The 17,328-nt window shown below is 42.9% G+C and overlaps 1 protein-coding gene and 3 non-coding genes across 5 annotated transcripts in view; all 4 read right to left on the reverse strand.

Moving 5' to 3' along the window:
* The window catches only part of lpcat3 (lysophosphatidylcholine acyltransferase 3), a 26,935-nt gene extending 13,604 nt beyond the window's left edge, over positions 1–13,331 (reverse strand). The window contains exons 1-6 of one of the 2 annotated variants that reach the window (XM_017706100.2): positions 13,105–13,331; positions 11,934–12,041; positions 8,702–8,811; positions 4,592–4,685; positions 4,291–4,328; positions 499–677 (exon numbers count right to left, since the gene is read on the reverse strand). In XM_017706100.2, the coding sequence (XP_017561589.1) occupies positions 499–677; positions 4,291–4,328; positions 4,592–4,685; positions 8,702–8,811; positions 11,934–12,041; positions 13,105–13,189 (614 nt within the window). In that variant the 5' untranslated portion in view covers positions 13,190–13,331. The remainder of the gene's footprint in view (positions 1–498; positions 678–4,290; positions 4,329–4,591; positions 4,686–8,701; positions 8,812–11,933; positions 12,042–13,104) is intronic. The other variant, XM_017706101.2, reaches the window with a different exon arrangement.
* Positions 13,332–14,926: 1,595 nt separating this feature from the next.
* Positions 14,927–14,982, reverse strand: LOC119263144. The gene has a single exon (XR_005130150.1). It is a non-coding gene; the product is annotated as a U7 small nuclear RNA (small nuclear RNA).
* Positions 14,983–15,638: 656 nt separating this feature from the next.
* On the reverse strand, positions 15,639–15,694 carry LOC119263147. Its single transcript, XR_005130153.1, has one exon. It is a non-coding gene; the product is annotated as a U7 small nuclear RNA (small nuclear RNA).
* A 1,207-nt stretch (positions 15,695–16,901) lies between these two features.
* Positions 16,902–16,957, reverse strand: LOC119263146. Its single transcript, XR_005130152.1, has one exon. It is a non-coding gene; the product is annotated as a U7 small nuclear RNA (small nuclear RNA).
* Between the last annotated feature and the right edge of the window lie 371 nt (positions 16,958–17,328).

Consider the following 17,328-nt stretch of genomic DNA (forward strand, 5'->3'; position numbering starts at 1 on the left):
ACATTACATTACATTGTAAAATAATAATATTTTACATTTTAGCGCAAAATTACTATTTATAAACACACACACACACACACACACACACACACACACACACAAAACAATTACACTATCATATTACTTGTTCCCCGATGTGTTAAATTCAGCGAGTAAACAAATCGTGCCCTAGATTTTTAGGAAAAAATTTGTTGCATCGTTTTCAAATTATGCAATATTATATCATATTATTTTCACATTATGTCAAACTCGAGCGCTAAAATTTGCCGTAGTTTTGATTTTCTAGCTGAACTCTCGTCCGGCAGTAGCGAACAGCTTCCTACACCAGACCTCGTGACGAAGGACGAGCCTTTCAGAGCCAAACCACAGGATATTTTTGTGGCTTTAAAAAGGCAAAAGGTGCCGAAAACATGGGAAAAGCGCCGGGGACAGGACGGAGCGCCAAACTATCTGTGGGATCAGTGACTCAGTGGCCTGTAGTAACAAGCTGCAGCTCACCTGTTGGGCACCTGGCCAGGGCAGTCGCTCATTTCTCTGGACACCAGGCTCTGGTAGTTGCGCAGGGTGAACTGGGGCCCTACCAGGAATCCGCCGTAGAAATAAGAGAAACCACAAACCTCCAGCAGAGACGGAGTGGAGGAGAGAGCGCCCTGCTTCTGCTCCGCGCTCAGCTGAGACTAACAGAGCAGGAGACACAAACCCGGTTAGAGGGAGGATAAAAGGCATCAAGCATAAAGCAGCTGGTTTATAAACAGCAACGAACACAGATGTTCTATAGTGAACAGGGACAGGATATGATATGATCAATTACATCACAATACTTTGATTCTGATTCATTACAGAGAGCCTATCAACAACAACCAATTCATACCAGATGCATACAAGCAGCCGATTGGACGTCAGGCTTTTATGACCTCATCTTACGCCGTTAACTGGCTTTTACCATTTGCACACCTACTGTTCAATTTATAAACAGTTGGGGACAAACGGAAAGGGCATCCCACCAACTTTTCCCGAAATTCCAACACAAGACGCAAACAAAGCCATTCAGAGCGGTTTGGTGTTCAATACTCCATTCTAGACTCGGTATGGAGTCAGATCTGATCCCAGCGGTGGTGATGGGAACCAGACATCCCGAAGAGTTTAATGCCTCTAAAAGCAACACCATAGGAAACGGTGATGGACATACTGATCTGCTTGATGCATTGTTTTGAGAAGGTTTTGGCCTAAAACCTACTCTTTAAATAAACAGTCGGAGTGGAGAGGTACCTAAAAAGCACGGTGAGGCAAAACAGGCCCCCAAAAATATTGATTTTTTTCCGATTTAACACCATTTTACCATCAACATTACATCTAAAAGCGTGCGTAGGCTCATCTTCAGCCTTGCATCGTGATTAAAATAGCTATATTTGCATTGCAGGTGCCACGCCCCCTGATTCCCGTCACCACCACTACAAAGACATGAGTCGGTCAGTCAGACGAGTTCCTCTACAACGAACCATTTCACATCAGACCACTCTGAACGACTGGATCATGCAGGACGGATGAAAAATCCCCTTTTAAGATCATTAGTCACTCAGTCTCGTTTAAACGTGGCTCTACTGTTAATCTACTGTATTTTGTGCAAATGCCTTCAGGTATTATGTACTTTTGGCCATATTGTTCACATTTGGGTCAAAGCGCTGGTTCAGATCAACATCTTTCGACCAGTTTCTTCACCCAGACGTAGGTCGAAAATCAGAAAATGAGGATATTTACCACTGGAAGTGGTCAAGCATTAAGCTGGGGCTGGTTAAGAAGCTGGCCCACGGTCATGTGGGCCAGTGGGTCTATTGGGTGGTTCTCCTAACGCAGATTAAACCTAGTCAAATACGCCATTCAGAGGAGGAGAACTTCCCAAGTCTGCTGCAGTCCTGCCACAGGATTAAAGGTACAGTCTGTACCATTAGATTGGGAAACTTCCCCTCCGAGCTGAAAGAAAAGGCTTCACGATATACAACAGGCATGAACGCAGCTCCGCACAACAGAGCCAGCGGTCAGTAACCTGATTAAACCTCCACTAAAGCCCTGAACGCTGATTATCCCAGCACAGCTTAGGGTCCAGACGCTTTACATAACAGCGTGAGGGGCAAACTAGCAAATAAAGAAAAGCGTGCCGGGTGTAAATCAGTCGTATCTGCCGACCTCATAATACTGTTTTCTGGTCGGCTGTATTGCTTTTTATATTGTGTGTAAACACAAACTGCCCTTAACTGGTTAGGATGAACAGAGTGATGTAAATGGACCGAAATAATTAGGATTAGGAAAAGGGGGCGTCTTTCCGAACCCCTCATGGAGCTCTGACCATATGCCCAGCATGGTCAAGGTGTCCTGACTATGTACTCTGACCGGACTTTTTTCATATCTATTTTTTATTTATTTATTTATTTTACCTTACATCCGCTTGCATTCTTGCCATTTTATTTCATTTAAATGTAATATTTATTTATTTATTTTTACACAATATTTTATTTCTTTCTTCCTAATTATTTCTAGATTTTTTTATTTACATATTTATAGATATTTTGTATATTTTATTTCTTCCTAATTATTTCTAGATTTTTCTATTTACATATTTATATATTTTTTAATGTTTTATTTCTTCCTAATTTATATGTGTATATATATATATATATATATATATATATATATATATATATATATATATATATATATATATATATATATATATATATAAATAAAAACACACACACACACGTATACTTCTTTCTTTTCCCTTCTTTTTTTTTACTCTCTCTAATTCTGTGTTCTTTGTTATGGGAAATCTTACCAAGTGAAACAAACTTCTACACCTAAACGCCTCATATCGCTCATTGTGTGATGATGCAACTGCTTTCTAAACATTTTTCCTTGTTTACCTTTTTTTGTGAGGTCGTCCATTTTATTTGGTTGGCAGATAAAGCTGCACATCTAAAGTTTCCACATCTAAAATCATTTCGGTCAATAAAATGACGCAGAACCACAGGCGGAACCATCTTAGAAAAGTCGAACACTAATCTAAAAGATAAAAAGGTGAAGTTCAGAGAGAATCTTGAAGTTAAAACAGCTGCGGAAATGTTGTTAGAAGTGTTTAGACAGGGATTCCAGGTAGTTGCTATGTTGATGATGGGAGGCTTTTATGGAATTCCAGCTTGTTGTTGGGCCACTGGAAGGTGGATGTTCAGTGGTGGCTATGCTGTTGCTGGGTCGTTGCTATGCTGTCCCAGGTGGCTGCTAGGTCAGTGCTATGGTATCCAAAGTGGCTGTTGAGGTTGTTGGGTGTCACATCTGTCGTGGTAAGGGTATTGCTAGGAGGTGTTCCAGGTGGATGCTAGGGCATTTTTAGATGGTTGCTATGGTATTCCAGGTGGTTGCTAAGGTATTGCTGAGCATTTGCTATGGTATTCCAGGTGGTTGCTAAGGGAAAAGAATGAACGGTGTATAAAAATAGTACGTTAGCTCGGTCCAAAAAACACAAGCACAGCTTTTTTCAAGCCAACTTAATGAGAAATGTCACATATATCAACTAGATTTAATATGCTTAAGTAGGGGTGGGCAATATGATGATATTTAATCATTGCGATAAGCCACGCACACTTTTCTCTGAGCATATCGTGGATAACGTAACTACGTTTCATTACAAAGTGAGCATAATTTAATTAGATTTAGTGCAGACTGTAGATTTATTATTATTACTATTATTATTATTGCTGGACTACAAGTTTTATTTTGTCTGTTTCAACTTATTACACCTCAGAAAAACTAAATATCATGATGCACTGTGCTATATGTTGTATAATGTAAGATAATATATTTGTTTTTTCTTCTAATATAAAAAAAGTTTCCATTTGGAGTTTTTTTATTCTTATGAACGCAACAATATATTGGTTCAAGAAGGAATGAGTGTTTTTGAGGTTTTGAGGCATCTATGAGGAAATTCCCATTAAAAGTAAATGTGTAATTTAACTTAATAAGTAAATAAATATGAAAGTAGGTTCAATCTGTGTGTGGAGAACAGGACATTAACACTAACAGAACGGCAGTCAATGGAACTTGGGCAACGATGGCTGTATATTTCTGTGGGATAGTCTGGCACCCAGACAGCAGCCAGTGACGATAAGAGAATACCTCTCGCATCCACTGCGCTTAAAATAAAACACAGGACCAACAGAGACATGGAAAGAGACGCTCAGGAGAAGAGAGCAGAAAACGGAGGTAATGGACGATTTTCAGAACACGCTGGGAACTCACTGGGTCTTTTCCACCGTCGTAGTAATCAAGCGATAAACCTGTATGAAAAAAGGCAGACAGCATCGTTAATAACACCGCTGTGGATGTGTGAGGACATGAAAACTGACAGCCATGATTTACGACTCCGCTAACGGCGACCGAGCGGAGGGTTCGGACTGTGAGCGTCGGCTCACTCAGCGCTGAGAAACACGGTCATTACACAGTAATAATCCTCTAAACGTCTGGTGATAAACAGCTTTCACAGCTTTCGGTTCTGAATGTGTGGATAAAGGTGGGAGTTCAGTGGAAAAGGGAAACGTACCGATGAGCTTGAGCGTGAGGACGCAGTGAGGCATCGTCCACTTTATATCGTACTCGTCTGTGGCCGTGTAGTAATAACCGGTCAACAGGTACGCCTGGGGGGGGGACAGAGAAAGAGAGAGAGAGAGATGGAGAGATAGACACAAATACAAAGACAGATATAGAGCAAGAGAGATGGAGAGAGCGAGAGACAGAGAGATAGATAGATATAGAGGAAAAGGGGGGGAGATTGAGAGAGAGAAAAACAGACAGATAGAAATAGAAAGGAGAGGGAAAGAGGGAGAGAGAGTGAGAGCGAGAGAGCGAGTAAGCGAGAGAGTGAGAGAAAGCGAGAGTGAGAGAAAGAGAGCGAGAGCAAGTGCAAGAAAGAGCGAGAGAGAGTGAGAGAGCAAGAGCAAGAGAGCGCGAGAGAGAGAGTAAGCGAGAGAGAGAGTAAGCGAGAGAGAGCGAGAGGGAGAGAAAGAGCGAGAGGGAGAGCAAGTGCGAGAGGGAGAGAAAGAGCGAGAGGGAGAGCAAGAGCGAGAGGGAGAGAAAGAGCGAGAGGGAGAGCAAGTGCAAGCAAGAGCGAGAGAGAGTGTGAGAGAGTGAGAGAAAGAGAGCAAGAGAAAGAGAGCGAGAGAGCAAGAGAGCGAGTGCGAGAGAGACAGAGAGAGCGAGAGAGAGAAAGAGAGCGAGTGAGAGTGAGAGCGAAAGGACAAGAGAGAGAGTGAGAGAGTGACAGAAAGATCGAGTGCGAGACAGAGCGAGAGAGTGAGAGCGAGAGAAAGAGAGCAAGAGAGAGAGAGCGAGAGCAAGAGAGCAAGAGAGAGAGAGCGAGAGCAAGAGAAAGAAGACAAGAGAGAGAGAGCGAGCGAGAGAGAGTGCAAGAGTCAGAGAAAGAGAGTGAGAGTGAGAGAGAGTGAGAGTCAGAGAAAGAGCGAGAGAGCGAGCGAGGACAAGAGAGAGAGAGAGAGAGAGAGAGAGAGAGAGAGAGAGAGAGAGAGAGAGAGAGAGAGAGAGAGAGAGAGAGAGAGAGTGCAAGAGTCAGAGAAAGAGAGCGAGTGAGTGAGAGAGAGAGAGAGTCAGAGAAAGATAGCGAGAGAGAGCGCAAGAGTCAGAGAAAGAGAGCGAGAGAGAGCGAGAGAGTCAGAGAAAGAGAGCGAGCGAGCGAGAGAGAGAGAGAGCGAGGACAAGAGAGAGAGAGAGAGAGAGAGAGAGAGAGAGAGAGAGAAAAAGAGTCAGAGAAAGAGAGCGAGAGAGAGCGAGAGAGTCAGAGAAAGAGAGCGAGAGAGTCAGAGAAAGAGAGCGAGAGCGAGAGAGCGAGCGAGCGAGAGAGAGTCAGAGAGAGAGAGAGAGAGAGAGAGAGAGAGAGAGAGAGAGAGAGAGAGAGAGAGAGAGAGAGAGAGATATTAGAGTTGTGCATAAATTACCTCTTATTGTTCTATAAATTCCTCTGGGTGTCTCATGCAAATGCTTCCCTGGTCATTATTTACATATTCAAATGAGCGATTTCTCTTCATTTCACAAATGAAAGTTTAGCCTGTAGTTCTGTGCTGTAATTCAGGCCATAATCTATCTGTGGAGATTCGCAGGCGTCTGCTTCAACACTGCTGGCTAAGTCGCTATGGAGCTCAAGGCAGCACAGTCCTTCAGTCTCTGCTGTACGGTGACGATATACGACAAACACGGCGCCAATAAACGTCTTCCAGCGTCTTCAGCCACGAGGCAGGAGCTTAACGTTAACTCCACCAGCTAGCAGTGCTAAAGCAGCCGAGCCTGGTGAACCTCCGGCTCAGCCATTCAGCCACACGTGCTTAGATGCCCAGAACTTTCACACAGTGCTGTAGATGTGAGTGGTGCATGCTGGGTACTGTAGTGAGAGAACGCTGACTGGGGCCGTACAAAGTCGTGACCCATCCCTGCGCTGCAGAACGTGAACAGCATTACAGCTGGAGTAGTTGACTGGGCAGAGACCAGCAAGCGCAAGCTGGTTCATTTGAAAGACCCCAGCCGTAAAAGTCCGACGCCCGACGTTCAGCCCTCCTTCACTAACACTTGCTCGATAACACACACAGATTACACACAAGACAAACACAGCTTCCACCTGGCTTTCAGGCTCAGGTCCCAGACTGCAACTATTTCACCATTTAAGGTGGAACGGGAAAATTCAAACACGAAGCAGCCTCTTAGTTTTAATGCTGGTCGTCGTTCTTTGAGAAGTGATTAAGATTAAGAGACCCTTATTAGTCCCACAACGGGGAAATTTCACCTCCGCATTTAGCCCATCCGTCCAGTGAAACACACACTAGTGAAGACACACACTAGGGGGCAGTGAGCACACTTGCCCGGAGCGGTGGGCAGCCCTATCCACAGCACCCAGGGGGCAGTTGGGGGTCAGGTGTCTTGCTCAAGGGCACCTCAGTCATGGACTGTCGGCTCTGGGGATCGAACCGCCGACCTTCCGGTCACAGGGCTGGCTCCCTAACCTCCAGCCCACGACTGCCTTGCAGGTCTTTTTTCCTCATAACATTTTTTCTGAGGGCTTAAGGTGATTTCAGCTATGGGAACATCCTACCTAGAGGTCGCAGGAGATGCCTATAAATATGCGCTACGGTAGGACATTTCCACAAGCCTTAGACCCGACCCCATCCCTAATTTTTATCTCATTAATGATATCTCATTTATCAAATAGGAGGGGATGTGATCATTATTTATCATCACCTTTAATTGTTCGGCAATGTCAACTGCTCACCAGCTTCTCGTTCATATTTTCCCATTCCACCTTAAGAACGGTCATCATGTTTAATTAAACATCGTTTCAATGTATTCTGGTCTTTTTCTTCATAACAAGCATATTAAATAGCTAAATTTCCCATTCCACCTTAAATAGTGCAGCAGTTCTGATGCCTGAGGCGCCAGAATGCAAGTGCTGCTCCATTTAAGGTGGAACGGGAAATTTAGCCAGCTAGCTACCGAGACGTCAGCGTGTTTTAGTGATTTTTATGTGCTTGTTGTGACGAAAAAGACCAGAATACATTGAAACGACGTTAAAATAAGATAAAACGGTGGTTATTGTGATTTTTAACGGAGAGAATTCTCACATTTGTGGGTTTCTTCGGTCGCTTGCGCAGCCTTTTCATAACATTTTCTCTGAAAACTCTGTTTGGTGGGCCATGTGGCCCCAATACCTCGCCCTACCCCTCTGTCTCAACAGCAAGAGGAACGCCCTACCCCTAGATGTGAACATGCAAAACGGAAGGTGGAAGAGGCGAGATGGGAATGGGATTTTGAAAAATGGGTGGAGTTGCCCTTTAAGTACATCTGCAGGATGTACTAAAGGAACCGTAGAGCCAGTGGAACCAGCTCGTCTGCATGAGCCAAACCCTGCGTTAGAAAGTAAAGAACGATTTAAAGGGGCGGCTCCGGCTGAAGGTGTCACTTGTGGTGTTATGCAGCATTTGGCAGCATCACCAAGCCCCTTCACCTCAACACTTCAGGGATTTCAGATACAAAGGCTTCAACAGTACATGACCTCGAAGGGCAATTCCACCCATTTTCCGAATTTTTGCATGACTAAATCATTGAGTGGTGGTGATGGGAACCAGACGTCCACCTCTAAAAGCTCCCTCACAGAGAGCTCCTACGTGAAGAAGAGGTTAAGCTCAGGCATTGTGAAGCAAAACAGTCCCAAGAAAAAAGCTTTTTTCTTTTTTCTCCAAACTTAACGCTACATTTACCACTAACACTGCTTATAAAAATACTCAGGAGACCCGTGTGGGTTCTCTGGTGGTTCTGGGTGGTAAATAAAGTGACTATATCTGTGTTGTAGTCATGACGACGCCTGGTTCCCATCACCACCACTGTAAAGAGATCTGAACAGTTTCACACCAAACCGCTCTGAGTCACTCGAACTCTCGTTATCTTAAAACGTGCGCATCTGAAAAACGCCCGGACGTAGACAAGACGGTCCCTTTCAGGTATTATTCTTTGGTTTAAGGTCTTTTTAAGCATTAAAAAGTGGTGAAAACGGGGAGTCTATCTGTGCACTGGAGCACCTTTGGCCCCTACATCGGTCACCGAAGCACATGAGGTCCTTCAGACAAGTCGTGTGTGTTGTGTAAACATCTCTCACCATCTGAAAGATAAAGCTGCTCAGTACGCCCGTCACCGTCCTTCCCATGAGCCTCAGGAAGAGGAACTGGACGATTATGCATAATGCGGAGTGATAGACCTGAGACCCTGAGAGAGAGAGAGAGAGAGAGAGAGAGAGAGAGAGAGAGAGAGAGAGAGAGAGAGAGACAGAGAGAGAGAGAGAGAGAGAGAGAGAGAGAGAGAGAGACAGAGAGAGAGAGAGAGAGAGAGAGAGAGAGAGAGAGAGAGAGAGACAGAGAGAGAGAGAGAGACAGAGAGAGAGAGAGAGACAGAGAGACAGAGAGAGAGACAGAGAGAGAGAGAAACAAAGAGAGACAAAGAGAGACAGAGAGAGACACAGACAGACAGACAGAGAGAGAGAGAGGTGTGTGAGAGAGAGAGAGAGAGACAGACAGAGAGAGAGAGAGAGAGAGAGAGAGAGAGAGAGAGAGAGAGAGAGAGAGAGAGAGAGAGAGAGAGAGAGAGAGAGAGAGAGAGAGAGAGGTGTGAGATGTGAAGAGATCTGTTGAACTTCTCCTGCATGTACAGAAACTCAGAACACTCACAGACAGCAATTACAAACACAAACACAGAGACCGAACGAGAAACGGCCAAAAAGACAGAAACGGCACCACAACAGAACAGATACAAACAGACAGACCTGCTGTTATATCCCAGCGCAGCATTCGGAGAAAAGCCACAGGTTAATTCATACGTCAGCTTTACAAACACACACATACACACATCTATATGTGCCTTAAGGGAAATTCCACCAAGCTTTCAAACTTTCTGCTTGCGTCATTTGTCGAGACGTCGACAAAAACACTCAGAGTGGTTTGGTGTGAAATGGTTGACTGTAGAGTACAGTGGTGGTGATGGGAACCAGGGGTCGCCATGACAACACAGACATTTTATTTACCATCTAAAGCCACCAGTGAACCTACACCAGGCTTCTGAGATGTATATGCAACACTGATGATGGTTTTCCTTGGGGACCATTAATCAAAATATCATCAGGTCATGATTCATAACCATTTCACGTAGGAACTTTCTGTGAGGGAGCTTTCAGAGGCGGACGTCTGGTTCCTATCACCACCACTGTGGACGGTTCTGACTCTAGAACGGAGCTTCACATCAAACCACTCTGCATGACTGCGTTTACAGCTTAATGATTCAATTCAAGCTTAATGGGGCAGTCGTGGGCTGGAGGTCGGGGAACCAGCCTCGTGACCGGAAGGTCGCCGGTTCGATCCCCAGAGCCGACAGCACATGACTGAGGTGTCCTTGAGCAAGACACCTAACCCCCAACTGCTCCCTGGGCGCTGCGGATTGGGCTGCCCACCGCTCTGGGCAAGCGTGCTCACTGCCCCCAAGTGTGTGTGTGTATTCACTAGTGTGTATGTGGTGTTTCACTTCACAGATGGGTTAAATGTGGAGGTAAAATTTCCCCGTTGTGGGATCTTAATCAATTAGTGCACATTATATTTCTAACATTTTATGCTTTTCCATTAAATTAAACTCGGCAAATGTGCAGAGATTGTAATATTTAAAGCGTTTTCACTGTAGAGGACGTGTCAACCTGTTAAACAATGACATAACTTGACTAAAGACAGCAGCAGCAGCCGTCCTGAAGCCTGAATTCTGTCGGTACTAGATAACAGTATTTCACACAGATTCTCTGAGCTGTTATTACTCATTAGTACCATTAGCTTTGTAGCTCCACTGCAAAACAGACTAAGCTACTTTGAGACCAAACGCGTCCACGTTTGAGGTCATGCACATTGATTTTCCGCAGAACTGCCGTCGTAACAAACTCTTTTCAGCTCGTCAGTCATTTTCTTATCTGATATCTATATTCTGGCCACAAGCCCTGAAATCCTTCCTGTACATAGGTTTCCATTTCAGTCTCACACCAAACAGGAAACCACTGTGAGAGAAACGAACGCATGGGCCTATTTACTCGTCTCCACCAGAGACATTACAAAGTATAAACTATAAAAAGCTCGTACGTAGCGGCCGTCATGCTTTAATTAAAAGAGCCAATCATCTCACGTCTAATTAAGGCACAGGTGGGAAAAGCCACTCCCCTTTGCAAAAGTTTGTGCACCCCCGGTCAGATCCCATGCTTGGTTGACTTAAGTGAGAAGAAGTTAACTAGTCCTCTACCGACACCACTTTTCTGATGATTTCAACAAAGAAACATTTTAAAAACTAAAGCAATTAGTTAAATTGTATATTTTACTTTAATTCATTTTTCCAGAAATATATATTTTTCATGTTTTATGGGTTTTTTTTCCCCTCAGTGTGTTAAATTCAGCAAATAAATACAAACTGTGGGTTAAAATTTGCAGGAAAACGTCGTTCCTAACTGTGTTCCTTGAAGAGGATGTGTTGACTTATTTTCAGTCAGAAAATCAACAAAACGTTATTTGACCAAGCGAGTTCAGCAACCTCAGAGCTTGTTGAGCTACTGCGGTTCCTTTCCTGATTTCCTCATTGATTTCAAACCAGTTTCAAAGACGTTAATGTGGCTTTCGGTTTCAGGTTTAGACGTCTCTTCGTTCAAGAAGAACCGGTGTCGTATGACTGGTAATAACTACCCCCCCCCACCCACCCCCGAGGGCGTGGCCAAGCTTGCCACAGGGCAGACAGACTCTCAACTGAATGAGGCTCATTGTGTTTCCAGACAGCTCTTCTAATTAGTGAATTCACTGCTTAAGTGCATAAGCCTAAAGTCATCATGCTCAATGCCAACTGTTGGCTAGCGGGGTATAAAGCCCCCCCAGCACTGGGATTTGGGGCAGTGGAACTCCAATCTCTGGAGCGATGGAGCTCCATCCAATACCTTTGGGATGAGTTGGAGATCCAGAACATCAGTTTTCCAGAACATTGCCAAGCATTTTGACACAGCTCCGCATATTTACAAGCCACATTTAAGCCAATTATTATTTATTATCTCTACAGTAAATGTTCCACCTTCTACTGTTAAGAAGTTAGGAAATGAAGGTGTTACTGCAGTAAATGGGGCTAAACTTGCTATTAAAATCTTTCATTTCAGAACGAACGCTGGAAACTTTTAAACACAGCGTATCACAATCACAATAGGCACTGATGTAAATCCATATTATGCAGGCCTATTCCAGCCCACAGTTAACTCGATCACTATTCTAAGCCCACCCACCCCCCAACCCTCCTCCCTTATCCCACATCCCTCGTTCCCTTTTCCGTCTCACCAAAGTTAAAAATGGCCAGGGACAGCCCTGAGAGAGTGTGGAACAGATGAATGACAGATGCTGACTGATGAAACAGGAACCGTCGGTACACCAGTGCAAAGGGATAACCTGTAGGGGAGGGGGTAGGAGGGGGAGGGAGGGAGAGAGAAAGAGAGAGAGAGGGGTTATCACAGACCATTTCATGTCAGCTGACCAATAATGACCCTTTGTACAAAGTTGGGAGTCAAGCCAGATGACCTTGTTCTACAAGTGCCATTCAAGAAACTAAACCTTCTCCTGTGCAAAAATTGAGCACTGAATTAACCCGTTACCTTCAAATTGACCAAAACCTTGATATTATTACCCGCGGCCTCGATTTGACCCCAGCTATTTAAAATCTCCAGAAAAGCATGTTTAAAATGGTTACGCGTCAGGTGCCTCCTTGCAAACAGAGATGTTAAAACATCGACCCCAGAGATCACAGGGGGGGGGGGTTTAAAAACGTATATTAGAAGAAACTTAAGACAGATATTAAGTCTACAGCACTTCACTCAGGAACAGCTGCTAACCCTTTCTTCACCTTCCCAGTGCCTGGACCCCTAGAATTGCCATCCGCTGAAAACACAGGCTGTCATGGAGGAAGAAACTGCCCACATTGCAGACTGCGGGACACACGATGAAACAGAAGGGGCTTTTGCAAATCCACAGGTGGGACTGCTTCTGTCAAAGGGTGCCAAAAAAGCTGGCGTAGGGTCGCCGTTGCTTTTACAAAAGCTCCTTTTTCATTCGGTTAACGTTAACCTACGCTAGGCATGCATGGCCATGTGTCAGGCCAAAGTACAGAGGACTTTTACCCTTTTTGCCCCAGTTTATCTCCCCCACCCTCGTCCTGCCACACGTGTAGCCTAACGTTAGCAGCCTCAGTCCATTTGCAGCCATATGGCTGTGTTAGGAAGCCTAACTTGGGCTTCATGTTCGAACTCGCCGTTCCACCTTAAATGGTGCAGCAGTTACGTTCTGGCGCCTCAGGCGCCAGAACGTAACTGCTGCACCATTTAAGGTGGAACGGCGAATTCGAACAAGAAGCCCAAGTTGTGCTTCCCAATTCAACCTCATTCAAAGCGGCTGGCCAAAATGTTGCCCACCCAACTAGAAAGCGCTTATCAAAGCCCACCATCCCCCCGAAACTCACCTATTAAAATCGACAGAATCAGGCGGACCGCCGGCTCAGGCGAGCCTAAATAATCCGAGACTTTCTCCAGCAAGGGAGCTGCCATTTTTCGTGTGGGCGGAAGCGGCTCCGACCAGAGTTTCCGATGATGATGATGATGATGATGTGTGGAAGCTTAACCTTCTCTTCCTCCTCCCTTTCGCCTCGTTTATACCCTCCCTTCTCTCCTCCTCCATCCACGAAAAAGCATCTTTCGCAACGAGCCTGGTTGCAACACAGCCAACAGACTTTAAACAGACACTATCGCGAACGGCGGCTCCTCTTAAAGGGCCAGTACGGTGCTAAACCCTCCCCTCTGATGCTTTCGCCCAAAGAAGGCAAAGCAAAGGTTGTGTGGGGACACACGTCTCAACAGACGTGGTCAGTCCGTACGTGTAAACTAAACTTTAAAAAAAAGAAAAGAAAAAAAAGCGGGTTTTTTTGTGACGTCACAAGGCTTTCGCATACATTCAACCATTCAACCAGAGTTTTAACATCGATTTTGAACATTTAAGATCATATCATCTCTGGAAGGTGTTTATACTGGGAGTTCGATTCTCAAATTAGTATTATTTTTCGTTTTTTTTTTTTTTTAAACAGCTTTTAATTTGTAAAAAAATATTTTTTTTGGTACATAAAATCGTATAAATGTAAAAGGTGGAGCTCAGGAGAAAAAAAACAAACAAACAAAATGGATGAGAAAAGTAGGATATGGGCCCTTTAAATGAATGACCCACAAAGATTATGAGCTTGCAGACTCGGTATAAAAGGTTTATTGTGAAGGGGAGGACTCTGCTGGTGATGGTGTTTCACTGCCCTCGTCTGGTGAAGAAGGTGCATGACCGCTGGGAAAAAAAAGGCTGTAAAGTGGTTCTTTATGCCATTGTTTTATTTTCTTGCATATGAATGTCTTACAGTGACTGAGATGTGTGTTCAAAAAATACTAAAAAGTGGTGTGGTTAGAACATTTATATTTACGCAAATAAATACACGTCGGTTCCTTTTTTTATAATCTACTGAGGACTTTTATCATACTCACCAACAAGTAGTGACGGGCTTTCCAGTCAGATTTATCGACTCAGCTCACCCCCAAGAGACGACTCCTCTTTTAGTGACACTTGGGAGTTTTTTGATCAGTTAGTGCGGATTTCATTTAAAATAAAACCTTAAAACAGAAGAATTCTGTTATATTAAAATAAACGAATGTATTTTTTGCTATTTATAATGAAGCAATAATCAAAACGCATCGACCAGCCAGCAGCAAATAAAAGTCGAAAATTCATAAGGTATTTTAAATAAATAATAATAATAAAAAATAACAACAACAAAATAAAAGGTATTTTAAATAAATAAATAAGCTTTTCAGTGCGAGTTGGCTCTTAACGTTCATCTAAACGAGCCGGTTCAAAGAATCGACTCTCTCGCGAACGACACAGTCAGGCCAGTCAGAACGATTCGAAATGTTTGAATCAAACAAATGTTTGAATCCAGCCCAGAACGAACCAAAATGTGTTAAATATGCATTATTGTGTATGTCGATAGTGAATTTGTTTGGTGTGGGCAGAGTAGCGCTCTTCTTTAGCTCTTCGTCTGCAAACTCGTGATCATCTAGCGCTCGTCTCATTATGTATCCCTCTGCTATCGCAAAGAATCACGGGAAATGTAGTTTTTACGACGCCTACTCAACGCTATTTTATAGGCTTGGAAACTACAGCGTATGAAAGCTTGTGGAACAAACTTCCTTCGGCGAATAACAGCTTGAAGAACCGCGTATACATTAAATCTTTCATTAAACCGTTGAACTGGGGGCTTCTTCTTTAGAAGAAACCTGCTAGACAAATTCTAAAAGAGCAAATTTTCCGAAGTGCTGAGCTTCTGAGAAGCCCTCTTACTTCTACCTACAGACACATCAGTCACGGTGGGCGGACTCTCACAAACGCAGCGCTACGACTAACATTTTATATTTAGTATGTATTTCAATATGTAATCAATATTGTGCGAATAATGATCATTACAGGACACTGAAAAGCTTTAATAAACACCAAAGAGCACGCAAGGCTTTCTGGGTATGCAAATATACTCGCCACGCCCCGCCCCCCTCCACTGAAAACGAGCTCAGCGGCCTCTGACGTATTAAATATTCATTTACTCAGTTTATTAGTTTCACATTAAGGCCTTCATGCGGTATAATGAGCCAACCGCGTGTTCTGATTGGTCCAAACTAAGGATATTTTTTGTAGTTGTGTCTTAGATAAACATTTGACTCTTTTGAAAAATTTGCATGTTTTCACTCTCATGCAAGTAAAGATTCCAACATCTCTCCTAATTATAAATGTCACTTTTTATATTAGCAATGTTAATATAATATTAATATCGCACTGGACCATGGGAAATGTAGTTTTTATGACATGTACTCAGTACTCATTTGATAGACATCTGTGAAATGACCTTATGATAGTCTATAACTGATAACACATACTGACACATTCAACTTTCATTAAGACCACTCAAACAGGGGGGGCTTCCTCCTTAGAAGAAACCTGCTGGACAAATTCTAAAAGAGCAAATTTTCCAAAGTGCTGAGCCTCTGAGAAGCCCCTCTTAGTTCTACGTACAGACACATCAGTCACGGTGGGCGGACTCTCTCAAACGCAGTGTTAAGACTTAAAATTTAAATTTAAATGTATGCATGTATGTATTTATTTCGGTACCTAATATCTTATTGCTAAAGATCATTATAAGTCAAGGAAAAGCTTTTATAAAGACCACAGACAACGCAAGGCTTTCTGGGTATGCAGATGTATTGACCACGCCCCGCCCACTCTACTGAAAATGAGCTACCTTAAATACACCGCTCCCTTAAATCCAATGCCTACATAATTCCACTGCCACCATGAATCCACCGCTACCTTAAATTTACAGATACACTAAATGCACTGCCACCTTAAATCTGTTATTTCTGCTGTTATTGCTGTGCATTAGGATGTGTGATTCTGAGTGTACTGTGTTTGAGAGACGTGCATTGTGATATCAAACGTTCCGCCATTCGTTTTCTATGGGGGAAAATACCGGCTTTGAACAACTGTTTTTACGAAAATCGTACATCAGATCACCTAGAAAAAGCACAAGTAACATAATCGGGTATAGGTCCTATGATCCTGAAAAGGTTCATTGTTCTACATAAAAAAAATAAAATTAAATTAAATAAAAAAAAACAGTGGAATGAAAAACACCTGCTTTTTTCAACGTTGAACTCTAATAAAAAAAGACTTACAAGGTTAGGAGTAATAATAATTTGGCTTTTCCAAGCCAAATACAATCAATCAATCAATCAATCTTTATTTAAACTTGGAGTACAATGAGGGAGACCCTTATTTACAATGTACCCAAGCCAATACCTAGATGTGGATTAAGAAGTTAGGTGGTAAAAACATAACATATGCCTAAAAGTAATACTAATCATACCTGTGAATAAAAAAAAAATCAGTAAACTATTTTTAAAAACAAAATTACATAGTTCCAACAATATAGGTAATAAAATGAAATAAGAGTACATAAAATAACTAATTAACAAAAAAAAATCAAAGTAAAATACGCACAACAACAGCTTGGAAACATAAAAACAAATAAGAAAACAATAAAAAAATGAAACAATAACAACAGATACAATATTAAACACACCAAGCAATAACACTTTCAAACTTAACTAAAACAATAATAATCACTGTGGATTTTAATTACTTAGAACCTAATTCTTTCATTTAGACCACCAATTTAGAGAGGGCTTCTTCTTTAGAAGAAACCTGCTGGACAAATTCTAAAAGAGCAAATTTTCCAAAGTGCTGAGCTTCTGAGAAGCCCTCTTACTTCTACCTACAGACACATCAGTCACGGTGGGCGGACTCTCTCAAACGCAGCGCAACTACATTTCATATCTAAGATATTTATGTATGTCAATACAGACATAATGTTCTATTAATAATGCCCTAGTTTCATCCAAACTTTTATAAAGACCACAGACCAAGCAAACCTTACTAGATATGCAGATTTATTCACCACACCCCGCCCACTCTTCTGAAAACGAGCTACCTTCAAACCACTGCTCCTGTAAATCCAATGCCTCCAATTTCCATTGTTACCTTAAATCCACAGCCACCTTAAATCCATTATTTGTGCGGTCATTGCTGTGCATTAGGCTGTAAGACC

Source organism: Pygocentrus nattereri, chromosome 3 (assembly GCF_015220715.1).
Source record: "Pygocentrus nattereri isolate fPygNat1 chromosome 3, fPygNat1.pri, whole genome shotgun sequence".
Classification (NCBI taxonomy): domain Eukaryota; kingdom Metazoa; phylum Chordata; class Actinopteri; order Characiformes; family Serrasalmidae; genus Pygocentrus; species Pygocentrus nattereri.